The sequence below is a fragment of the Canis lupus genome, chromosome 34 (assembly GCF_048164855.1).
Source record: "Canis lupus baileyi chromosome 34, mCanLup2.hap1, whole genome shotgun sequence".
NCBI lineage: Eukaryota > Metazoa > Chordata > Mammalia > Carnivora > Canidae > Canis > Canis lupus.
This window is the reverse complement of record NC_132871.1, coordinates 13,496,509-13,523,244: the sequence shown is the minus strand read 5'-3', so window position 1 is coordinate 13,523,244 and position 26,736 is coordinate 13,496,509. Positions and strand designations below refer to the sequence as shown.

Genomic DNA, 26,736 nt, shown 5'->3' with positions numbered 1-26,736 from the left:
CCACTGGGCAACCCAGGGATCCCTGATAATTTAAATAACAGACTAGAGAGTGGTGTTTCTAGCTTATATTCACCCATCCCTCCGCTTTCATGTTTTCAACCGACGATTTACGATGCTCTTTCTCCCATGACCTCTTTTCTGAGTCTCCGTTTCATATTTCCACGGCTGCATCTCTACCTGTTTTTCCTCCCATGACCTCGGACTCAGCAGGAAGCCAGCTTCTCCCCGACATATCCCTATTTCTGTCAATGACACCATCGCTCTTCCAGTCACCCAGGTCTGAAACCTTGACTGACTGACTGACTCTTTCCTCCTTCTCTTCCACACCCCCAGCTTCTGTGGCCTCCTCCTGAGACAGGTCTCTCAATTCCATCCCCCCTTTCCCAGCTCCATTTCCTGCGCTGCTCAGGCCCGCACGACCCCTTGACCGGGTGGTGACAGTATTTACCTCCCTCGCTGCTTCCCAGTTTCGTCCTAGCAACGCATCCTGCAACCACGTGGCCTGCTCGCTCTCCCCCCCCCCCCCCCCACCACTGGGCAAACACAAACACCTATTTTAACCCTTTGACTCTAACTTCCCGCAGTGCCCGTAGATGACCCAATTGCAAACTCAAACCCTTGGATGACGCCGTCAGCCCCTCGGCGACCCTCGCCCCACTCTTCCTCCGCAGGACCATCCCGCCCAGTCAACACTTTTCTTCCCCAGACTCGGTGCCACATTTTGCTCACGCCCGGAACGATGCTAGCGTCCTCGTCCGACCTCCGTTTAGGTAAGGTCAGCAACCAGGGAGGCGGGCCAGGACCCCTCCTCAACCTCCCCAGGTGTTTGCGGGCGGTCCCGCCGGGGCAGGTGCGGCCCTAAGCGCAGCGACGCCCCCGGGTCCGCGCGGGCCCACCTGGGGCCCGAGGCCGCGGGGCCCGACGCCGCCTGGGCCCGGCTCCCCCGCGCGGCGGCCCAGGGCGAGGTGTGCGGCCGAGGCCCGGGGCGCGGGGGCACCTCGCGAGCCCGAGGGGCGGCTGCCGGGGGCGCAGGGCACCCCGGGGCGGGGCCTGGGGCGCGCGGGCAGGTGCGCGGCCGCCGGGGGCGGGGCGGGGCGGCGCGGGGCGGCGCGGGGCGGCCGGGCCGGGGGAGCCGCCGGGAGCCCGCCCGCGCTCCGAGGTAGGTGGTGCTGCGGCCGCGGCGGCTCGCTCATTGGCGCGGGCGGAGAGGCGGAATGTTCAACTCCTGACTCGGGCGGAAGCGTGGGAGCCGCGCGGGCCGCCGTCCCCCCCCCGCCCCTGCCCTCGCCGCGCGGGGCCTCGGCGCCCCGGCTGCTGCTGCCGCTCCTGCCGCCGCCGCGCCCCGCCCGGGAGCCAGGTAAGGAGCGCGCGGGGCCGCGGAGGCGACGGGGGGCGCTCGCCGCACCCGCACCCGGCCCAGGCCCCGCCGGCCGCCCCCGCCCCGCCCCGGGCCCGCGCTCCCGGCGGCCGCCCGAGGGCCCCGCGAGCTTGGCCTCCGGAAGGGCGGGCGCAGCCGTCGGCCGCCGCCGCGGCCCCTGGCCCGGCCCGCGCCCCCGGGGCCGAGCGCCCGCCTGGCCGCCGCCCACCCGGCCCCGGAGGCGCAGCGCGGGGCTCCGAGGGGCGCGGGGCTGCGAGGGGCGCAGGCGCGGGCGGCCCCGGGCCGAGGGCTGCGGGGAGGGGGGAGCCGCCCGGGCGCCTTCTGCCTCCGCGAGCCGCCGCCGGGCCTCCGCGGGACACCGAGCAGCCCCCCGGCCCGCACCCGTCCGCCGCCCCGGCCCCGGCCCCGGCCCCCCGCCCCCCGCCCTCGGCCCCGCGGAGGCCCCGCGGAGGCCCCGCGGAGGCCCGGACAGCTCGCAGACCAACTTCAGCACGCCCGGCCGGCGACCCGGCTCCGAACTGCCGCACACGCACACGCACACACACGTACACACATATGCACGCACACGCGCACACATGCATGCACACGCACACACAGGTGCACACGCAAGGCACTCACACGCACACATGCACGCACACACAGGTACACATGCATGCACACGCACAGGCACGCGCACACACACGCACACACACGCACGCGCACACACACGCGCAGGACGCAGACCGCGCCGTCCGTGCCAGATGGCTGCATGCGTGTGTTCCCGCCGCGCCCCGAGAGGCCCGCAGAAGCCCGGGTGGGGAGGACTTCGTGCGGAGGTAGTTGTGTTAGTTTCTTCAGTAACGAAAGCGCCGGCGTCCGGGCCGGGCCAGGGATCCGCTGCAGGCCGCTCTCGGCTGGGAATGTAGCGGGATCCACGTCCAGGAGCGTGCGAGGTGGTTGCTACCGTGGGTGCTGCTTTCAGCTCCGAGGCTGCGTGAGGTCAGAGCCCTTCTTGCTTCGCTGACCTCGGCTGAAGTGAACAGTCGGGATCCAGGGGATCCAAACCTACAGACGTGTTGAAAGACAAAAGCAAGTGATTCCAGAGAGTCCATGACTTTTGCTTGCAGTACAGGCCCATCTCCACAGTGAAATTTCACGTCGTTTTTTTGATTTTTCAAAAAAAAAAAAAGTCTGACGGATGCATTTTAATTATGGTTTTGGTCGTTTGCAGAGCCTTTGTTTAAAGTTCCTGCTACGGCCAGTGGGAGAGATTTGGGAGATTGCAAATGAACATGAATCCGGTTTGTTTGGAAAGAGCAAATTAAGAAAAAGGCCTCATAAAGCAATGTGTACAGTTTAGTCTCTCACAACAGAATTCCTACTATAACTTTTCTGGGAGGCTTTTTTTTTTTTTTTTTTTTTTTTTGACCTAGAAAATACTGTTTGAATCAAAAGTTACAGTGGTGATAATTCTAGAGTCAATGACCACAGTGCCATGGGAAGGATCCTTTTCTTGTCTAGGAAAGCAAAGAGATGACTGATCTCTTCGTCTTACTCTTTTACGGAACACATAAGACACATTAAAAAGAGAAAAGGAGAGAGAAATATCCAGATATTAAGCAGGAGGATTTGGATCTAAAAATGGATGGTCAAAGATCTTGGGAACTAAGGGACCTTCTTGCCAAATAAGGAAACTTGGCAAGCTGCACTGTGTATTTTAAGTTAGCACAAGAGTGAGTGTTATTGGCAATATATTGGCTGAGAGCCTATCTGGAATGAGCAGTGAAACTGACTTTGACAGGGCTACAAAACTATAAACAGGAGTTATGAGGAGCCTGGAGGACTAATCTAGTCAGAGAAAACACTGGAGAAATTACAATGATGTTTCATGAAAGGAGGTCAGACATACAGTGAAGCTATTTGTGTGGAGTAAAAGAGAAAAATGGACAGTTTTTAGAAATTGTTAGATTCAGAGAAAAGAGAGGAGAGAATCAATGATTTAAAAAAAAAAAAAACCCAGAAAAAGATGTTTGTGGTGACACAGTACTTCTTGGAATAAGATAGCCTTGTGTCTGTATCCAGAGATATTGAAAATAAAAATCAATTTGGATCATTTGTTTTTCCATTTTATTCTACCCAGGACAGATTGACAGGGAGGGTGTCTTGTCTATCTAAATGTAATGGGAATAGCTAAGGCACCTTTTGGTCCTACTGCAGGGAAGATTTAGGCTACTTCTTTTGTGGCTATTAACCTTGCCCCACTACACACAAATAAGCAGAGTTCCAGCTGTGACCAGAAAACTGTACCTGTTAAGGAAAGAGAACTGTAAATGCTAGAGCTTAGGTTGGTTTGCCTGATACATGGGTGCTTTTGTGTCAGACCCTCCTACAGACAGCTAAAGCATCGATTATGCCCTAATAGCAGTTAAATAATCCCAGCACAGTAGAAGATTCTGTGAGAACAAAGCAGCCTTGCATTGACACCCTAACCTCGCATCACAAATGCTAATAGGAAATTAAAGCCTCAAATTGAACTTTGGGTGGATAATAAGCAATCTAGTGATTACTGTATTAAGGAAACGGTTTGTTTAAGGCCAAAAAAAAAAAAAAAACAGATTTTAAGGAAAGAGCAGAATGATAGAGTGGAAAAAAAAGACGTGGTGAAAAGAATGATATGACTTTGAAGTCAGACCCGAGTTTGAATCCTGGTCATGTTACTTGTAAGTTAGGTAGTTGGCTTGGGCAACTTTCATCCCCTTCATCCTCCGTTTTCTCATGTGTAAACTGGGCACCGTAATACCTGCTTGCTGCATAAGCGTGTGATGCAGCACATGGAAATGCCTGAAGAACCAGCCCCCGAAACTACAGCCACCATGACTGAGCGGTAGGAAGAGTATTTTTCCACATTCTCTAATTAGACACAGAGCAAGCTGCCTGTCTCACCTGTACTCAGGTAAGGCTTGCCCTTGGTAGCTGGCCCCATTCCCAAAACGTACTTCGTGTGTGTTTACAGGCCTGGGAGGTTTTCCTAGCTACTCTCCTGCTTTGAGTATCCTTATTCTTTGTAAAACAGCTTTGTGCACAGCTTTATGATATTTTGGTCAAAGAATCTGAAAGTTATTGCATTTAAATATCTATACGCGGATTTTAAAGAACTCTATGAGTTCTATGAGTAGGGGAAGGCTATGATCTAGAAGACCAAAACCAAAATTACTTGGATCCATTCAAGGCTTCAAGCACAGCTTATCTTCAGGGGCTAACATCTTTCTGGACCTTCTATAGGAAAACCAAGAGAAGGCAAGGATCGTTATCTAAAGATTGTGGAGTGAATCTTTTCTTATGAAGCTTTTCTACCAAAGTACCCTATTGTGGAGAAGAATGTATTTCTTTTTTTTTTTTTTTAAGTTACTTATTTATTCATGAGAGACGCGAAGAGAGGCAGAGACATAGGCAGAGGGAGAAGCAGGCTCCCTGCAGGACTCGATCCCAGGGTCCTGGGATCACCACCTGAGCCAAAGGCAGATGCTCAACGACTGAGCCACCCAGGTACCCCAGAAGAATGTATTTCTCCAGGGATCTGTAAACCTAGCCACAGATACTCCCCCATCTAAGCAAGCACTTTCTTTAAGCACTTTTATTTAATCTTAAAAATCAAGTGAATTTTGCATTCTCTGCCGTGCTGTTTCATTTTATTGAACCAACCGGTACAAACAGATGACGTGTTTATTCCCCTGGATGTTCAGGTAAAATGGACTTGTAGGACGTGGGTTTATTTATACACCTTCCTCACAGTGCCAGATACCCGCCGTGTGGAGGGGCATGAGCCTGGTTCTGATAAAGGGACGTGCACCATTAGGCTTTGCCACTCCGCCCATCGCAAGGCGGTCATGCAGTTCCATTTTGCTGAGAAAAGCATAGCAGTAGATCATCATCCAAAGAGTTTTTATTTTCTGTGGTTATCCTGTGGCTTTCAGCGTAAATAAAGTGTTTGGAAATGGAGGAGAGGGGAGAGGGGAAAGAATGGTTATAGGAGAGGAATCTGGAATAGAACTCACACCTTCCCAGCCAGTTTGGGAGGAGAAATTGAGGAGTATGGCCCACTCATCTCCATCATCCCCATTGCTGATTGTGATCACTGCTCCTCCACCTTGCCAGGGACTCTTAGGTCAGGTTCATGATTGTATCCCTCAGAAGGGAGACCATCCATACTTTATTGTAGGTTGATTAGTCATAGAATACTCTTAGGGTTGCTGTTCTGGCTGTTGCAAGAACCTCCTGTCCCACATACCCACCTCCCAGGGAACCCTCTCAGTGATAGGCAGCTCACTACTAGACAGACTGGCATATTCTCGCAGGCAACTCTAATAACCAGGAATTCTCTCTGGGATTTTTATATCGGCAGCGCATACTATGGGGTCTTCCCTGGTTTTAACAATCCCCATTTGCTTTCATCTTACATCAGGGTTGCTAGGTTTTAACTGTCCTATTGACCCTTTTCAGGGAATGTTTGTTCTAGGTAATTAGTCTAAGACGGTACCTGTTTGTCAGATACTTTCTGTTTGACAGAAAATGGCTCAAGGGTAGAAACAAGAGCCAAGTAGCAGCACCATTAGGGATGGGTAGGTCTGCTGAGTGAAGTAAGCCTTGTTTACTCTTGTTTTCTCCCGCCTCCACCACTCCCACCCGCAAACATCTGTGGATTCCTCTTCCAGGGGGCCCATGGAAATGTGCCCTTGCAGTGCTCCTTGACTCATAGACTCTGGTCCAGCTCTCTTCCCATGCCTCTAGTCCTTGGACACCAGGCCCTCTGCAGTGACCTCATGTCACGGAATTGTACCTACTTCATGTTGCCTCGTTGGGCTTCTGTTTGAGCACAGACGTATTTCCACACAGTCTTTCTGTGGCATAAGTGCCCTTGCCTCCTACATTCCTATTTTGCCTCCAGTGACAACATTTCTGGCATGGACATGTGTGTTGCAGAAGTCTGTCTCCATTAATTAAAATATTACAGTACAAATAAGAATGTTGCATTTAGCTAACTCATTTTTACTTTAACCTTAGCTATAATTAGAGGGATTTGTTGCATGGTGAAGCGTGCGTGCGTGCACACACACACACACACACAATAAAACAGTAGCTGTTCTATTTCTTAGAGTCTTAAAGTCTACTTCTCTCTGCTGTCCATCATCACTAAAGATCCTGTCCACTGAGCCCAACCTGTTCTCTACAGGCTGCTTTTCAGTGGCAGCATTGGAGGAAGGAAGGAAGGAATATCTATGCTAGACACAATATGAGTTGGTTCTATTTGCATACCTAATCTCCTTTGGCTAGACTTACAGATATTTTTTAAGTGGTATGTATGTATTTATTTATTTATAAAAGATTTTATGTATTTATTCATGAGGGACAGAGAGACTGAGACAGAGACATAGGCAGAGAGAGAAGCAGGCTCCCTGCAGGGAGCCCCATGCGGGACTCTATCCCGGGTCTCCAGGATCATGCCCTGAGTCAAAGGCAGATGCTCAACCGCTGAGCCACCCAGGCTTCCCTTTTGAGTGGTTTAAAAACAAAAACAGTGGAAGAGCAGTCCTTTTCTAGAATAGAATCTTAGAATCTTTGCGCTTGCTGTTGTGAACAAATATGCCAAACTCAAGCTTTCCCCATGTTTTAAAGCTAAGACCTGTAGAAAAAAAAAGAATTCATATTATTAATAGTTAGCACCATATTAATAATTAGACCAAGTCAATAATTAGAACCATAATCCAAGTGGTATTGTTTCAATACACGTGATAAAGCATATTTTTGTTTTATTCAGTAATCTATGTTAAGGAGGCTGAAAAACAATATGAGCATAAATAAATATTAGAGCAGCAAGTTTGGCAAAAGAATTTGTTGAGGGCTGTTTTCTAAAAGGCTTTTTTGGTCCTATTCAGGTCATTCTAAAATAATTTTGTTTTTTTCCCATATTGCATCAAAAATAAACTTGTAACTTTTGTGAAGAAGGGAAAAAGGAAAATGTAAATTAGGGATAGAAAAAGAGGAAGAATCTGCATTCAGAAATTATAAGCCCATATAAATCTAAAAGAAAAATTAAAAAAAGCCCAAAGACCTATTTTCTAGTAAAGTTAGTTCTTTTATATGGTGGATTTAATTAAGAAAAAAAAGTTATGATTTGCAGGTATTTAATGAAAGTGGTTGCAGTTTCTTAGATCATTTAATAAAGGAAGACAGTGGCCAGCATGGAAAGTAGGTAAACTCTAGGAACCTACCAAAGTGAATACTATAATTGAATAAATAGGCCTAGAAACTATTATTTAAAAAGTGCAAAAAAAAAAAAAGTATTGTCTTTTAGTAACTTATTCTTGTGAAAAGGTTTGAAAGAAAATTATAATTACTCACTAATAAGATCTTGCAAAAATGGCCAGAAGCAAAAGCAGCAAACAGAAGAGCGAGAAAAAATGAAAACATTCATAGATAAGAGGGATTTGGGAACAAATAGTACATTTATCTATATATCATTGCTCTGCAAAACTACTGGAGGTGTAAAATGATCTGAAAACAGAGGGAAGAAAACTATTGAGGAAAACATACCTGACGATGAAAGCCAAAGAGGTAAATGGCTAAATATGAAAACAAGAAATATTAAGATACCTTGACAATCATCATTTCCATTTATTGAGTATTGTGTACTGGGTGCTGGTACTACCCAAGGTACTTTCACAGCATCTCCCACTTTCCAGCACCAGGCAGGATGGGTATTATTGCCAGTGAGAAAACTGAGGTCAGGGATCCCTGGGTGGCGCAGCGGTTTAGCACCTGCCTTTGGCTTGGGGTGTGATCCTGGAGACCCGGGATTGAATCCCACATCGGGCTCCCGATGCATGGAGCCTGCTTCTCCCTCTGCCTGTGTCTCTGCCTCTCTCTCTCTCTCTCTGTGACTATCATAAATAAATAAAAATTAAAAATATATATATTAAAAAAAAAAAAAGAAAACTGAGGTCAGAGAGGCACAGTGCCAGGGCCAAGGTCTAACAGCTAGTAAATTCAGGTTTGCTACTGGCTCTAGCTGGGTCTTTCCCCTGGACCGTGCTGCTTTTATGTTGAGATAGCTGTTATTTGGAAATAAAACTCATTAAACAAGTCAGATAATATTCTGCAAACTTTTGAGCTAGCAACTGTGAGTCATTTAGTAAAATAATAGATTTCAGATTTTTTATTTATTGGGCCTTTTAGACATTTGCAATGTCAAGGTCAGAAAATGTGTTTGGTTTAAGGTTACCAAGAGGTAGAGGCAGAGTTAAAACCCATTATCTATCTAATTCTAAATCTTGTTTGTTTTTTATAGAATGTTAGCAAGGTCTTTTTTGTTTTATTTTGTTGTTTTAAATTCAGGACAAAAGTCCATTTTTCTTTTTTTGGATTAGAAAGCTGAAAACTTTAAAGTCAAATAATACTCCACTTAAGGTTTCCTGCCTCCACACGTTTTCACTTTTGATAGTTCCTGCTGATGGTGGTATATATACGCTTTCAGTAATTTAGTTAATAGTTAAAAATCATTTTTAAATTTCAATTTTAACATTTTTAAAAATTGAAAAAGTCTGTCTTACTATTCAAGTACTCAAATAATTGGACTCCACCACATTAGTGATTTTCAGCATTTTCAGTGCTGTGACACCCTGTTAGCTTTGATTTTTGTAGTATTTCTGCTTTAACTTACCTTTCTGCGCTGTGTGGTAGATCCTTATTAATACTTAAAATAGCTGTGAGAGTTTATGAAACAAAAGTTAAAATGCTACAAAATTAGACTGGGAAATGTTACATGGAGAAAAATTGCCTTTCTTGGGTAAAAGCTATTATTTTAATATGGTGGGATGTAAACATAATTTGATGGGCATATTAGGTTAAATACATTTATATAGATTACTCATTGTTAAATTCGGCTTTATTCACTGGAGAATGCGTCTGAAAAATGAGAATATAATTTCATTAGCTGGTAGTCTTCCCCAAGATGCTCTAAGTACAAGTAATCAGCAACTCAGATTTTCCATTCTTCTGATCATAAGTTGATCCTCTTAGAATAATGATTTTAAATTAGAGGGGGATAGCTCAAGGGGAAAAATAAATATACAGGTATCTTCCACTTTTTGAAAATTTGCATCACACCACTTTGCTTTTATGAAAGACCTACCTCGGTGCCTGTTTTTACTAACTGAAAGAAATCCGAAGAGGATTTTCACATTTAGGGAAAAAAGGTGTGAAGGGAAATTGCCTTCAGTGTTTGTTTTGCAGTGAGCTGATATAGAGGCCGTAGGCACCCCAAACTTCTCTCCCCTCCCTCCCCTACCACACTCAGCATCTCAGCATGCAGCTGCTGTAGCTTTAAACCGTGTCTGAGAGCATCTGTACTTTATTTATCTTGACTTATTTTGTGCATCTGTTAGCAAGGTATGTCTAAAATACCAGAAAAGTCTAAAATTGTCAATTTAGGCATCTGGAAATACTCAAACTTTTTTCCATGTAAATTAATGGCAGTTGCTTTTATGCTTAATACCATTTTGGGTAACAAAAGGTCTCATAGGAAGACTCTCCTTTCGGATGGTGGGGGGAACCTGTATGTGGTCTGACACCCATACGGATGGCAATGGGAATCTCGATCAGGTTTTTCAGCTAAGTCCATGATGGTTTGCCAAGCTCACTGGAATTAAAACCTGTACTCACATACCCCGGAATTGTTAGTCTCTTCAGTAATAAGATGGGACTAAATTTTTTATGGTCTTAATAAAACATTCAAGTAATTACAGAGTTCCATTCACACATAGCCATTTTCCAAATGGCAGGATGTATCACAAAGTGAGTAACAGTGATTCTGGGAAGGACATGAATAGAACATGATTAGTTGCCTCACCTCAAGGAGGGAAGGTCCTGGAGAACTATACTTCTCAGTGGTCAGCCTTCCTCTGGTGTTCTTAGGTCCCTTTCAACTGTAGCTGATCCTGCCTCCATTCATCCATGTTCCCTGGATTTGCTCTGTACCAAACGTTTAGATTTATTGATCTCATCCTGGTTCAGATCTCTAGGTTTGTTTTGAAAAGAACTTCCTTTTTTCCCCTCTTGCTGTTCTTCCTCTTTTTCTTTATTCTCCTTTAGACTCATAGACGCCCAATTCTGGAGTCCCAAATATACTCTCCTCAGTTTCCCAAAAGGCCTAGACAGCAGTTTTCAAATCAGAATTTTCTTCACAGTCCTCTGGGGAGAACTTGTAAACACTACAGAGCTCAGAGTTTCCTTAGCCTGTTTGAAATCTTTCTAGCTACAAAAGGTATGATGGAAGGACAGCCAGAAACTATTTATTCATTCATTTATTCATTCATTCAGCAATTTTTGAATGGAAAATGTGCGACGTGCCTGGCTGTGTACTTAAGTGCTGAAGATCCAGATGTAAATAGAAAAAAAGTTTTGCCTTTAAGGGATTTATAGTCTGGTGGGAAGTAAGTGGGAAAGATGAATGAATAAAGAAAGGCACTAAGGCACAGAGGAGAATCTATTTCTGTTTATGAGACTTGAAGTAGAGAGTTGAGGACAGGAGTTTCCCAGGCAGAGAAAGACATTCAAAGTAGAACTAGCTTGTGCAAAGGTATGGGGATAGATGTGAGAGAGGTTAGCATGAACTGAGAACTGCAAGTAGTTCCTCATGTATGTATGGGGAATGAGAAAACAAGAAGTAAAAGCTATAAGTGGTAAAAGAGTAACACAAACTTTCCCAGAATTAAAAGACATGAATTCACTGAGAGTACGGGCTGAGAGGATTCACTGAATGTCCTACCAACGAATGGTAGGAAGGACTTCTAAACACTCTTCAACATGTCCTATTAATTTCAGGTTTCTGGAAAGGAACACAGGGTTCTCAAAGCTTTCAGAGAAGTAACAGTATAAAAAGAATTAGTTACCAGAGCAGCATCAGGCTGCTTTATAGCCACATTAGAAACTTAGAAGACTATGAATAATACTTTTGAAATTATAAGGAAAATTATTTCCTCCATAGAATTGCAAACCCAGCCAGGCTACCGGTGAATGAAGACGTTTTAAGACAGAGTCTCGAATAAACCAGGAAAGAGAAACCAGGGGATTCGAGGACAGGGCTTCTCACAAAGGAGAAGGTGAAGGAAATTTTAGGATGATGGTGAATAGAAGTCCCAGTCCAAGTCAGGCCTAGATAGCAACCATCCAGCCAGAGAGAATCAAGATGAAGAGTACAGGGAGAATGTCTCTAAGAAAACAATAGAACACTTTCCCCCAAATTACCTGATGTTTTTATTTCATTAGAGGAGTTTTTGCAGTTCTTGGGAGAGTTTGATGAGGTATGTAAGTGCTAAGAATATAAAAAGCTAAGCCAGGGGGTGCCTGGGTGGCTTAGTCTGTTAAGCATCTGTCTTTGGCTTAGGTCATGGTCCCAGGGTCCTGGAATTGAGCCCCATGTGTTGGTGTCTCTGCTCAGTGGGGGGTCTGCTTTCTCAAATAAATGAAATCTTTCAGGGGGGTGGGGTGGAGTGGGAAGCTAAGCCAACAACAAAAACAGAGAAACTAATAACTCTAGGAGAAACAAAAAGTTATCTAAGAAAGGAAAAATCATTGAATTCTACACAGTACTCCTGGGATTATTTACTTTGTCTACAATAGTTAGACTACTGAATTGATTTAACTAAATGTTACAGTATAGTTGGAAGCTGGGAGGACTGGGCAAATATGACATATTTTTATGCAAGGAGTAATGGGAGTATATGGAAACTAAATCCTTTTCTTCCACAGGGAGAAATGAATAGATAATATCTGTAATGGAACATCAAGAAATAGCAATATGAACACATTTTTTAGAAATATGGAAGTAAATAGAAAAAATGCTAAAGGAGTTGAAATTAGTTTCCTCTGAAGAGAGATGTGGATGTGGGGAGGGGTAGAGCAAGAGAGTTCTATTTTTTTTATTATAAGCTTTGTAGTCCTATTTTATTTTTATACTTTGATAAAAATAAAAATGATTGATAGCAGTATAGACTTAGCATTGGTAACACCGTAACACTGAGGGAATCTTGCAAGTGGTGTTTTGCATTTTGTTGAACAAACTTTTTAGCTTGCATATTCTATGTTCCTACCTTTGGCACATTCCTAAATATTATTTAAACTTTTATTTCTTCTTTTTAAAGGTTTTATATATTTATTTGACAGAGAGAATGCGCAAGTAGGAGCGAGCACTAGCAGAGGGAGTGGCAGGCAGAGAGAGAGGGAGAAGCAGGCTCCTTGCTGAGCAGAGTCTGATGTGGGCCTCTCTCCCAGGATCCTGGGATCATGACCTGAGCTGAAGGCAGATACTTAACTGAGCCACCCAAGTGCCCCCTTGGGTGCTCTTTCTTCTTTTCTGTAATTAACTGAATATGAATTGAAGCAAAAGTTAGTAAGGTAACTTATGTGTATAGCTTTAAAGTTTTTTTCCTCTGTGGTTTTATGGAGACAGTGAGCTAACTTTTAAACTTTATATGACAAACAAACAATTCTCTCTCTTGCCTTCCCCCCAGAGTAGAGCAGAGATTGACTTTGTGTAAGAAATCATCATTCTCGGGGCGTCTGGCTGGCCCAGTAGGTAGAACATGTGACTCCTGATCTCAGAGTTGTGAGTTCAAGCCCCACACTAGGCATAGAGCTTACTTTAAAAGAAAAAAAAAGAAGAAGAAGAAATTGGCATTCCTCAGTGACATGGTGTTCCTAAAATGGGATTGCTCGTCAGCTGCACATTAAGATCTCTGAGCCAACTGTGTACATCACTCAGCAGACCTTCCAGTTGTTTATGAAGAAATTTTGTCAATTTATATAGATACAAACTGCCTCCTTCACCTTTTTATTTTGAAAATAATCAAACCTCAAGAGAAATGGAAAGACTAGTGAAACACTCATACAACCTTTACCTAGATTCACCAGTTCTGAACATTTTTGCCACATTCGCTTCCTTTCCCTCTAGACCCATGAACTATTTTTGGAGGTGGAAGGGGGGTGGTCAAACCATTTTAAATTAAGTTGTAGGCATAATGCTTAAGTGTGTCCCCCAGTAGATCTCCCAAGAATAAGGACATCCTCTTATCAAAGCAAAATACCATTAATATCCACGGATAAAATAATAGTACCTAATAGATAGTTGGTATTCAAATTTCCCCAAAATCCCAGTAATACCTTCTATAGATTTTGTTTTTTGACTCCAGTATCCAGTTTGTGGTCATGCCTTGCATTTAGTCATCACATTTATTTCTGTCTCCTTATGCTAGAAGTTTTCCTGCTTTTTAAAATAAACTCTCATGACATTGACAGTTAGGAGGACCCCACCCCAGGTGTTTTGTATACATACGGATTTATCTTTTTGCTCCCTCATTGTGAGATTCTGGTTTACAGTTTGGCAAGACTATGCACACACACTTTTGTTATCCGCCTGCTTTTTTATGCAGGTTCAAAATTTTAGTCCTTTGTTTTCTTGTTTGTATGTTTTTATTTTGTTTTTCCTGCTGGTTGTGGTTCGGCACGGTGTGTAAGGAATGACCACTTCCCCAGATAATAGTAAAACTCCTTAGACCGCAGAAGACTATCACTGTAATAATCTCTGGGAGGGGTAATCTGTTCCTCTGGAGACAAACATAATATTTTTTTTTAAACATTCTTGGCAGAGTTCTTTGGATGACTTAATATATTGTAATCAGGGGCAAATTTTCTACTCTTTAATTAAATTCTGCTACGGTGTACAGTCCAGGGAGCCACTTGTAGAAAACACTTGGCCGGCTTCTCTATCATCCCTAAATGGAACCTTGGCTTTTGGGATATAAACCCCGAAATTGGCGTTCAGTCTGCAGCATCGTGGCCCTGCTCGTGCCAGGATGCCCAGCTGGTTAGGTTATGATGTATATTTTGTGTGCAGTGCGCACAGCGTGGAGAGCGGGCATGCCTCGGATGCCGGAAGAGCTATGCAAGGCTGCTGTTGAAAGCATGCCTCCGGTTTGTCAGGCTTCGTGATAGACCTGGTGACACAGTAGCCTTTAGGCAGAGCTGCTCTCGATGTGCAGGAAGCACCGCTACAGGTTTTGTCAGGGGGGAAATCCGAGCCATTTCTCTGTGAACAGCTGTGTTTCAAAGTCTGGACAAGTTGCTGTTGACTTTTGCATGGGCTGCCAGGGTACGTGTTTTCCTTCTGATTTGTTTACAGCCTTGCTTTCCTTTCTCCTAAGTCATCCAGGTTCTTTCTGGAAGTTTCACAGCACTGGCTACACATTCCCTAACGTGGGATTCGGAGGATTTGTTCTAGTATTTTTATAATCCAACTTTTCTTTTTCTTTCTCTCTGCAGATTTTGTGGGAGTCTAATACTTTGTCATTATGAGATGTCGTCTCTCGGTACCTCCTTTGTGCAAATTAAATTTGATGACTTGCAGTTTTTTGAAAACTGCGGTGGAGGAAGTTTTGGGAGCGTATATCGAGCCAGATGGATATCACAGGACAAGGAGGTGGCTGTAAAGAAGCTGCTCAAAATAGAGAAAGAGGTAAGGTCTTTTTCTGCTCTCAGAAATGGTCGTGATTGCACTTATGTAAGCTTTTCAACCGAGTCAGAGGTCACAGGCTGTCAGGGACCTAGCAAGAGAGGCCTTTGGGGCTGATCCATGAGGCTGTTTCCCAATTTCCATTCTGGGAGCCCCATAAATAGAAATCACTGCCACGTGTGTGTTAGGGTTGAGTTCTCCTAGGGGTCATCTGAACTGAGAGGATTTCTTTCCATGGCATGAAAGACCGAATGTTCTCTGAGCTCTCATCGAGGGGGAAGGTGAGGCTTCAGCCCTTCTTAGGCTTCAGGCTTTTCTTTTCCCTAGGTCAGCCGAGAGGGGTCAGTAAAGAGTAACGTGTGAAAATTTTATTCCCTTTCTATTTTGGGTTTCGTGATTTTGTGGCCATCAGGAATTGTCTTTTAAAAAATACAAAGCATTATTTTTCTACTGAAATATACACAATAATAGTTTCTTGGATTTCACCTCGAAGCCAAAAGTGGTGAACTTTGTTTAATAAAGAATTAACAGATGCTAGACAAAGAGCTGCCCTATTCATAAAATCAGAAAAGAGTCTTGGCTTCCAGAGTGTGGGACTTGTGCTGGTCCTTCATCTTCGGTACATATGCCCTTCATCTTCCTTAGAAATATGACACAGCTTGGTCACCACGTTCAGTTTGGTACCTGGAGAGTAAAGCTAATTGTGGAGCTGACCTGCAGGGGCTCAGTGGCAGTGATAGCTTTTAACAGCTACCCTCTGTAGCTTGCTTTGGTCATTTCTATTTATGTCCTGTTTTGGCTAATTATTCTTTTTTTTTTCCCCATGTCTTTTTAAAGTGAACTTTCCATAAATATCTTTTAATCTCCCCTGGATGATTTCTTTCTTTCTTTTTTTTTTTCCTCTTAATTGTTGTCAGTGAACCATAGCAATTGATTAGAGAAGGAAACCCAAATGGCAGCACTTTGTGGCATTTCCTCCCAGCAGTGCTGTGTGACTGTGTGATCACCAGCTGGGTTTCCAGTTGTTGAAGCCAGATGAGAAGGTCTAAGATATTTCTGCCTTGGGGTACCAGGAGGTTGTGGAAAGCATTATGGAGCGATAGCTTTTAGTGCCAGTGTGCGCACTATACAGAAGGGTGCTAGGTAGAAAAATAGTAGCCAATTAGTAAAACCATTTCTTACTCTGGATGGACCTAGCTTCTTTTATCTAGTGAACTTTTAAGCCCTTTACAGGCAAGCATTATTGTACCCATTTTATGGATGGGAAAATAGAGATTTGAAAAATATATTAAGGTGCCTCAGGAGGGGCAGTTCAAATCCAGGAGATCAGAACCCCTGTTCTGTGGTTCTTAACTCTGAAATCTATAGTTGACCAGATTGGGGAGAAAATAAACCAATTCTATCCCATTTATATTCAAAATATTTAAGCATGCTAATATTTATAAGCATTAGGTCTTGCAGCTTCAGTACAACACACATGCTCTAATATGGTTATTGAATGTGAGAAAGACTTTTTGAGTCATGGAACAAATTTTGACAGGAAAACAGTAATTGCAACCTATTTGTCCCCTCCCCATTAATACTTTTTTTTTTTTTTAAACTATCTTTGAGAAGCTAGGAAAATGACATAGGAAAGCACAGGGGTGAAAACAGGAATTGGAAACTACAAAGTCCTGCTCTTGTGTAGGATTTTAACCTAAATGTGTATCATTCAGAAATTAGTTGATTTTAACCTAAATGTGTATCATTCAGAAATTAGGTGTCCAAAAAAGGACTTTTTATGGCAGTTTTTTCCAACCCAGGATCCAATCAGGATCACATATTGCATTAATTGCTATATCTGTTTAGTTTGCTTTAACTGAACGTTTTCTCCATTTTTGTCTTTTAAACTTGGACATTTTCGAAGAGTGCAGGACTGTTTTGTAGAATGTCCCTCTTTTTGGGTTTATCTGATTTCCTCTTCCTCTTGCCTAGTTTAAGGTTATGCAGTTTTGAAGTAGGAATACTTCACCGGTCATATGCCTTTGGCGTATCTTAATGGGAAACTACAATGTCCATTTGTCTTGTTACTGGTAATACTAATTTTGACCCTCGACTAAGAGGGGTTCACCCAGTTTCTCCATAGTAAAAATACCTCTTTTCCATCTGTAATTAATAATTAAGCTGCTGGAAGATACTCTGAGGCTATGTAAATATCTTCTCTCAACAAAAGTTACCCAATGTTTTAAGCATCTGTTGGCAATTCTTGTTTGAATGAGATACTATTATAAAGCAAAAAGGTCTAGCATAAGTGAGAGCCTCCCTTTCTTCACTTATTTATTCACCTATTCATTCATTGTTTCATTGTAGACTTTTAGATTCTTTTTAAAATTCAAAATGTTACATTATATTACTGTCGTTATTCCCTTTCATGCTGAAAATGTCCCAATGCAAGAGTCCCTTCAAGTTAGTTCCTGTGTCCTTTTGATGTCTCCATCACTTTTTAGCATTTCCTTATTTCCTGGCACAAGAAGATGTTCCAGGCTGATCTCGTTCCTGCAATCAGCCATTTCTTCAAGAAGCCCAGGTTCAGGGTACCTGATTTGAAACCATGATATTTAGAAACCAAGATTTGGATACTCGTTTGGCTTCATGTAGACTTGCTTTAAAAAAAAAAAAAAAAAGCCTTTGGGGACCCCTGGGTGGGCACAGTTGGTTTAGCATCTGACTCTTGGTTTCTGCTCAGGTCATGATCTTGAGGTTGTGGGATTGAGTGACGTGCAAAGTCTGTTTGAGATTCTCTTCTTCCCCTGCCCTTCCCTATCCTATACTAACTCTTCCTCAGATATGCAAATCTTAAAAAAAAAAAAAATTAAAAGAGCCTTTGTTCTTTGGGAGGAAGAATGATTACAGATAAATTATACTTATACAAGCATTTAATTGAAGCATTAATATGGCTAGCTATGATTTGTGATCGTGTGTTAGGGATGTAAATTGGTAAACTACTTGGAAAGAGATTAGCAAAATGTATCAAAAGTCTTAAAATATTTACTCTCTTTAAGCCAGCAATTTTACTTCTATGACTTCATCCTAAGGAAATAATCAGAGATATGCAGAAAGATGGATAGAATAGGCTGCTCATCTCAGATGGAAAATGGTGAAGAACTGGAAACAACCCAAGTATTCTGTAACAAATTATCTTTTAAATTATGCTACTTCTCAAACACACACACACACACACACACACACACACATATGCAAATATGGGAGGTGATAGATATGAAAGGATTCACACAGTGGAAGTAACACAGTACATATGTGTAGTAAAATTATGTTTTATACTTTTAAAATATTACAATTTTATCTGTTGATTATGCCTCAGTAAAGCTGCAAAAAATTATTCTACACTTGTACGATGGAATTCTGTTGCATTTGGAAGAATATTTAGAGAACTAAGGAAATGCACGTTATTATGTCGCTAAGTGGTAAAGCAAGCTACAAAGCATTGTACATACATAGTAAGGTCTTGGGTGTCTGCTTGGTGTCTGTTTGGTGTTTTTATGTTTTTCTTATACTTCTGTTGTTTTCCATATTCTTCTATAATCTCATATTTCCCCTCAACAGTTTATTGTGAAAATTTCAAACATAAAGAAGAGTTGAAGGAGTTTTCTAGTGAACATCTATATGTCTACCATCTAGGGTCTGTCATTAACATAAATACTTGCTTCATCACATATATATTCAGCTATGTGTCCTTCTATCCATCAATCCATTTTGATGCAATTCAGAATAAGTTGCATGCATCAGTACCTTTCCCCTTAAATACTTCAGCATGCATATTATTACCAGAGTTTCGTAGGTGTTTACTATTTTGTTTCCTTTTGAGGTAAAATTTACATACAATGAAGTGCACAGATCACTCAGTTTTGACAAATATGAACACTGCGTGAGCCTTATATTTACTTTTATAATTGGAAAAAAATAAAAAAAATTATAGCTCTGACAGTCTATGTCACTTTCTCAGGATGTTCAAGTGAATGGAGTTTTATAAAATTCTTCAATATGTCACAGATTACTAATTTTCCTGTCTCAATATGTGCGCCTAAAATGTTTAATGTTTACTTTTCTATCGATTTTTTTCAAAGAATTCTTCAGTGATAATTTAGCTTATGTTAGTTGCAGATTTACTTACGGTGCACTATTTATTTTTGTTAAGAATTTCAACAGGAAAAAAATAATATCTGAAGGATATTATTATAAAGGTAAGGAAAGAAGTCATTATCGTATCTTTTTGGTAAATCTCAGATGAGTTGAGATCGAACAGTATTGTTTAGGCAGAAATTGAAGCAGGAAGTGGAGAAGGCAGGGAAAGACATTGCAGGTCAAGGTCCTCTTTCCAAGCACTGACCTCACACAGCACAGTGAATTAGTTCATCAGCTTCACGACCCTTTTAGAAAGGCTAATCACAACAGCTTCATTTTGCTCTTGCAGTATATTTAATGATATGTTAAACCAGACATGTCTGCACATGATATGTTTTTCCAAGAGATGGAGACCTGCGAGCATTTATGTTACCTTGACATCCGTGGGTATCCTACTGATAGTAGGAAACCAGACTTAAGTATGAGATATGAAAATGATTCCTTTTGTTTCCCCAAAAGAACTGAAAGGAAACAGAGTGTTCAAGAGGTGAAATATGAGGATTTTTTGCCTTGCCTTTTGCAAAGCACCACTCCCTTTATTTAAAAACACACACACAACAAACTTACCAAATTTGTTGTAGAAATGTTGAAATCCAGATAAATTCAGGTTTTGAAACTGTCCCATGCTGTATCTATAATTAAAGAGAGAACATCAAAATGTCAAAACAGGGCATAAGAAGAGGAACTACCAAGCAGCTTTTGTATAAAGGGGGAAATGCCTGTGAGAAACAGAAAATACACTCTTGAAATCGACACAGAGAACTAAAAGGAAAAGCTTCTCTTACACGGACTTCACCAACGCCACGGCATTTAGTGGCTCACCGAAGGCTGGCAAATGTTTTTATCACTGTCTTAGCCCCGGGGAGACCCGTCTTCCTTTGCTCTGCAGCTCTGGGGCTGACCTTTTACTAAAGAGTCGTTTGCGTGGACGTCTGCTGTGGGACGTCTGCTGTGGGAACGCTATTTTATTTTCCCCTGACTCTGAACACAGCAAGGAAGCATGAAACGGCATCGTGTCTCCTTGGTAAATCCTCTCCGTGTTTAAGTACATTGATAGGACGGAGGCAAGCGGAGATATTGTGGCTGCCCGCAGCCGCCGCGGAGTTCTGGCAGGTGTGGCATTGATCCGGGATGGTGCGTCTGCAGGCCGCGGGGCACCTGCCGCCAGCACGAGGCCGACTTCACCGTGGCAGAGCTGGCAGCCGGGCCGTCGCGGCTGCGCCCTCCAGTGCCCGCGCCCCGGGTGCCAGCCTGGGCGCCTCCCCTGCGCTCAGGAGGCCTGCGCTGGGCGCTCCGCCGAGGCAGCCCCCGCACAGCTGTTCCGTCCCCAGGCAGGATTCGCCCCTTCTGGACTTTTCCCATTTAGGTCAGTGGTCCTCCAAAGTGTGCCCTTTGGCCCCGAAGCATCAGGCTGCCCCTGGGAGCTTGTTAGAAGCCGCCTTCCGGGGCCTCCCATCTGCGGGGTCACAAGCTCCGCGGGGGCCTGGCAGGGCGGCCGAGCCTTCCAGAGCTGCCCGACGCCCACTGGAGGGCACGTGCGGGTGCTCAGGGTGTCAGCGGTGGTTTGGAATTTCAGGTGACCCTGTCAAACCGGCAGTGGCCTAGAGGCTGTCGGATCCCCGCGGTCGCCCCCGGCCGCGGGCACAGGTCCCGCCGGGCCGTGTCCCCGAGCACGAGAGCGAGGCCTTCCCGTCCCGGGCCCTCACCCGCCTCTCAGCACCCACGCCCTGGGCTCGGCAGGAGGGTGACGTGCGATAACACACGGAGAAGGGGCTCGAAGAGCCGCTGACTCGTCGCAAGCGCGGGACGACGGTCCGCTGGCAGGTGCACGGCACAGCCGTCCTCTGCGGTCAGGCTGGCCGATCGGGTCACGTTTGGTGAAAGCTCCAGTTCGTGGTTTGCTAGAACCTTCCCTGGGGGGAAAGGTGCCGGAGGCTGCGTTTACAGGCCACGGTGCCTCCCCAGCCCTGGGGCGAGCCCCCGAGGGCCGGGGCGGGCTCTGCCTTCCCCGATGCTGTCGCCGTCCCGACCATCTTCATCTTCACTGTCCCGGGTAGCCCTGCTGCGGTCCCTGGGCCCCGTCCTTCCGGGTGGCAGCCCGCCCGAGACCCGCAGCCTCCCGCCCTGCCCGCCTCGCCTCGGCCAGCCCGGGCCTGCCCCTTGACCTCTGCTCCGTCCTCGTCCTCGGGAAGGGTCCTGGGTGGGCACACCCGCAGCCCCGCCTCTGTCCCTGAGCTCCCGAGGGGGGGGGGTGGCTTCCTTCAGCTGCGTGGTGCCGGAGCTCCCGGCTCTTGCCTTCTCTGTAAGGTCTCTGCTGTGTGATTTTTACAAATGCTCCAGCTTTTCTACCCTTTAGGCTGCCCTGCCACTCCTGCTTAGGAAATTTTAAACATTTCAGAGTGCCATATACTTCTACTTTGGTGCACCATGTGTAAATCATCACTTAGAGAATAAGCACTGTTAAATCATCTTATTTCATATTTTTTAAAAAGATTTTATTTATTTATTCATGAGAGACAGAGAGAGAGAGAGACGCAGAGACATAGGCAGAGGGAGAAGCAGGCTCCATGCAGGGAGCCCAGCATGGGACTCGATCTTATGGGACTCCAGGATCATGCCCTGGGCCGAAGGTGGTGCTAAGCCGCTCAGCCACCCAGGGATCCCTCATCTTATTTCATAATTAACGTAGTCCTCATCCTGAGATTGAACCCCGGGCTCCAAGCTCAGTGGGGAGTCTGCTTGTCCCTCTGCCCCTCCCCCTGTTCATGTTCTCTTTCTCTCAAATAAATAAAATCTTTAAAAATAAATAAATAAATAGGTATCTAGAATTTTCTTCTTTGTTTTCTAGTGAAGACAGGAAGTCACACAAAGGGTATACTGAGCAGCTATCCATCACTCAGCCTGTCTCTGCGTGGCAGTTTCCTTACTAGGTGCTGATAATTTAAGACCTTCCCTCCCCGCCCCCCCTGCCCCAGGTGAACTACTCAAAAGAGATTTAAGAAATTAGACACATATTGAACAAATGTATATGTTAAACGAGTAAGCACGTATTGCTGATGTTTCTGAGGGCTGCACAAACCTCGGAGGAGAGGTAATCAATCATAGGTGGGGAAAAGCCATAGGAAGGGCTTCTCCTAGAACCAGGGGGGTTTAGAACTGAATTTGATTAGAAAGTCACCTGAATTACAAATAATGTTCTTATCATGATCTGTGAATTGCAGTTACATGCAGACGAGCATCACTTTTGGCTTTTCTTCAGATTAATGATGTGACCATAAAAATCTTTAATCTGCAAAAACCCCTATTCCTCCTTATCTTTGCTGCTCAGTTGTTTTACATTTTTACAGTCCTTTCAAAACTTTGTTAGATTACATGTTTACTTGCATGTGGAAGTTATTTTTGATTGGCCATGTGAGGAACATTAATTGCAAACTGTTATTTCAACTCTTCATTAAAGTATTATTGATCTCGGTATATTAAGCAATAAGCATTTCGGTTAGTTAATATTATCCAGTTAATTAATATCCAGCCGTGCTCTAAATATTGTGCTGAAATCAAACCAATGAATATATTCCAATAAAAATGTTGTATCCTGACTGGTGTAATACAAAGGTAGGTTCTTTCTTTATAAAAATAGTATGAAGCACAAATTGAATTTCTGAGAAATTCAGAGCCAGATACAGAGAGAACAACTGAAAAATTGGAGAAGAGCCATCCGTGAGTATTTCAGACAGTTTCAAAATAGATATGATTGGCTGTTAGTCTTCACAATAGGATTATGTCACTTGGGTATCAAAAAGGTATCTAGGGGTGCCAGGGTGGCTCAGTTGGTTAAGTGTCTGACTTTAGCTTGGGTCATGATCTTGTCTTGGGATTGAGCTCTGGGCTCCAAGCTCAGTGGGGAGTCTCCTTGTCGCTCTGCCCCTCCCCCTGCTCATTCTCTCTCTCTCAAATAAAATCTTTAAAAATAAATAAATAGGTATCTAGAATTTTCTTCTCTGTTTTCTAGTGAAGACAGGAAGTCACACGAAATTACCCAAGATAGAGACCATCTTGTTAATTTTTTTTTATTCATGCCTAATTCCTGCTCCTGGTTAGGACACCCAGTTCCTGTCTGAATATTGCCTTTGAAGACATGTGAGATGCAGGCTGTTTAGTTTTGGAACAGTTTAATTCTTAGAAAGTTCTTTATATTGTAACTTCTAGGCATTGATAATGGGCTCTGGCTCTGGGGCCACATAGAACAAATCTTACCCTCTTCTGTATGTCAGCTGCTTGAGCACAGGATCTAGATCTTACTGATCTTTGTATTTCCTGAGCTCACTGTAAACAATCTGTACATCTATAGGGCATAAGTAAACAAAATAATAAACCTGGTGTTCACACCTCAGCTTTTTTCACTTGTGAGATTTACAGAAAGGTCTTGTATTCCTGACTCTAGAAAAAATACAATTTGCCATTCCTAGTCTACTTTGTAGCTTTTCCTTCTTCATGTTTGGCTGAGTTTTTGAGTTCTTAATGAATTCATTTGTCTTTGAATGAAAGCTTCTATAGCAGCTAGGGAGGATTTTCCTGGCCATGGTTCTTACTTTTTTTTTTTAAAGATTTATTTGTTTGTTTGTTTGTTTATGATAGAGAGGCAGAGACACAGGAAGAGGGAGAAGCAGGCTCCATGCAGGGAGCCCGATGCAGGACTCGATCCCGGGACTCCAGGATCGCGCCCTGGGCCAAAGACAGGCACCAAACCACTGAGCCACACAGGGATCCCCATTTTTTTTATGTGTTTCCAAAAAAGAAATCCAAGATGCTTTTTCTTAGCTCTGTTAATATCAGATGTTCATTGATCGATGACCTGAGAAAAATTAAGGTGTCCTAAATGAAATGAGACTGCCGGAATCTTAATGACTTGAGAATGTGACTTTTATCCCTGTTGCTGGTTGTCAGAAAATAGTGCTTGGTAAAATCAGCTACACTGATAAGGATGGAAATGTCTGGTGAGTGTGTGTGCAGGCTCTGTGAAAAGAGGAGGGGACTATAAGGCTGCTCTGCTTTTAAAGAGAGATTATATTAAGCAATTAATGAACAGAATCAGTTTAACTCATTAAATTTTTAAAACATGTAGAACAGCACTTCCTTCAGTGGGAAACTAAATTGCTTCTGTTATTAGAACTGTAGTTGTAGGGATCCTCTGCCTGTGTCTCTGCCTCTCTCTCTCATGAATAAATAAATAAAATCTTAAAAAAAAAGACATACATTAAAAAAAAACTGTAGTTGTACAGTTGATCATAAGCAACAGGTATTCGTTTTTATGTCATCGGATGGGTATTTTTAAATACAGTACACAGGTTTGTTGGCATCTAAACTGACTTTTCCTAAACCAGTTCAACTGTGGGCGAATCTTTAAAGTCATGAAACTGGGACAACGTTTTCCCCTTAAAATCTCAGGACAGGTTCTTAACCACAAACTAAGGCCCTAAGTGTAATCTGCATTCTTCCTTGGGAAAGAGTTTATACTCCAAAGAGCCTGGGAATTGTGGCTAGGGCCAGGGTACATGTCTCGGAACAATGAGGATATGTGGGAAACTCTGCTTCTAGGTAGACTTACCTCATCTGCTGAACAGACCAGGAACAGACTTTTAGTAAGAGATTCAGAGATTAATATTAACTGGATTCAGGAATGTGGAATGTTAAAAATTTATACTCTGCCTTGTTTCAAAAATAATTTAAAATTGTTGGCAGGTAGAACAAGTATATATTTGAGGTTCCAGGGAAGACCCTCTGAGCCCCCAGAATCTCTCTCTCCTAAATGTAGGGCAAAGAAATAGAAGAAAGTGGGCATTTCTTGAGTTCCCATTATTTGCAGCCACTATTTTAGGCAGTAGACCTATATTCTCTATTTAATCCTATTACTAATGCCTAAAATTTTGGTTTTGATAATTCCACTCTTTAAGATAGTTTCTCGGGGATCCCTGGGTGGCACAGTGGTTTGGCGCCTGCCTTTGGCCCAGGGCGCGATCCTGGAGACGCGGGATCGGGTCCCGCGTCGGGCTCCCGGTGCATGGAGCCTGCTTCTCCCTCTGCCTGTGTCTCTGCCTCTCTCTCTCTCTCTCTGTGTGTGACTATCATTAAAAAAAAAAAAAAAAAAAGTTTCTCCTGATAAAACTGCACATACCACTGAGAAAGGTAACTCAACATGTTAGTAAGACCTTACAGTGAATGACATATGTGATTTTTTCCCCTAAGCATGTACTTTTCTAGGTGGGGGGCATATAATTGTTGTTGTAAGAAGCTATGACCTGAACAGATTACTAGGAAATCTCCTTTTTGGTATTCTCTTGTCCAACAAATATTATTACATGCAAGGTACCGTTTTAGATACTGGAGCCATACCGGTGATAAAATAGACAATAATTCATGTCCTTTTAGAGCTTACCTTCAAATGTGGGAATAAAACATTAATTAAATTGTATGTTAAAGCATAAGATGCTTACCCCTTCTTAAATATGGGCTGAACTTAGTGACTCAGTTGCAAAGACTGGAGTATAGAAAAGGAAAAACTGAGAACTTTAGGCTCCGTAACTTTATACAGTGGACAAACTTGGCAGGTGCCAAGTGATCTGGGTTAGCATCACTAGGGATAAGCCGCATCAATGTGATGTGACGAGACACACCTCATCTCTGTGGTCTTCTTCCCCAAAACCTGTAATGCCAGTCTAGTCATGAGGAAAATACCAGATAAACTCAAATTGATGGACATTCTACAAAACGCCTGGACACTGCCTCTCGGGGTTGTTGGCAGAAACTGTCAGAATCCAGAAGAGGTTAAGGAGGCAAGGAGAGCAAACATTTGGTATCCTGAATTGGATTCTAGAATAGGAGGGGAGAAAAAAAAAAGGCATTGGTGGAGAAAATGGTGAAATGGTGAAAGCCAAATAAAGTCTAGAGTTTAGTTATTAGTAATGTACCAGTGGTGGTTTTTCAGCTTTAACAAGTCTGAGTGGTGCAACATGTTAAACTTAGGGGAAACAAGGTGAGCGGGACTGTCTGCCTTATCTTTTCAACTTTTCTGTAGATCTGAAATTATTCCCAAATTAAAAGTTTATATTAAAAAAGTTTATATAAAAAATATAAGGAAAAAACAGCAGAGTAAGGGAAACCAGGAGGGCCAGCGTGGGGTCAGAGTTGCAAATTAAGGTGTGTTGGGCAGAGGATATTGGGTACAAACTTGAAGGAGGTGAGAGAGAGAGACAGAGAGAGAACCCTGTGCTTATATGTAGGTAAAACTCCCCAAAGGGACAGGCAAATGCCAGGTGGGGGCATAGCTGTTGGATTGGAGAAATAGCAAGGAGGCCATTGTTGTGGAGTGGATGCGGGGAGGAGGAACAGGAAGTGAGGCCGGAGACGGAGCAAGGCTGAATGGCATAGAGCCTGGTAGGCAACTGTAAGACCTTCTGATTTCAACTTGGGTGGGAAATAGTGAGCAACTGAATGCTTTGGGTTAGAGCAGTGAAATTATTTGACTTGTGTTTTTAATATGGCTACTCTGGATAAACTGTTGAGAAAAGACCATATGGGGCAGAGGCAGGGGCAGTAGGGCCAGTTAGGATTATCATCCTGGTGAGAGGTATTTGTG

General features: G+C 43.6%; 1 protein-coding gene across 10 annotated transcripts in view; it reads left to right on the top strand.

The window, feature by feature from the left end:
• Positions 1-306: 306 nt before the first annotated feature.
• Positions 307-26,736, top strand: part of MAP3K20 (mitogen-activated protein kinase kinase kinase 20) — a 178,358-nt gene continuing 151,928 nt past the window's right edge. For 2 of the 10 annotated variants that reach the window (XM_072810900.1, XM_072810899.1), the window contains exons 1-2: positions 1,201-1,357; positions 14,732-14,924. In XM_072810900.1, coding sequence (XP_072667001.1) covers positions 14,766-14,924 — 159 coding nt within the window. In that variant the 5' untranslated portion in view covers positions 1,201-1,357; positions 14,732-14,765. Of the gene's footprint in view, positions 359-470; positions 771-1,106; positions 1,160-1,200; positions 1,358-14,145; positions 14,562-14,731; positions 14,925-26,736 lie in introns of those variants that run through there. The other 8 variants (XM_072810901.1, XM_072810905.1, XM_072810906.1 and 5 more) reach the window with 7 other exon arrangements.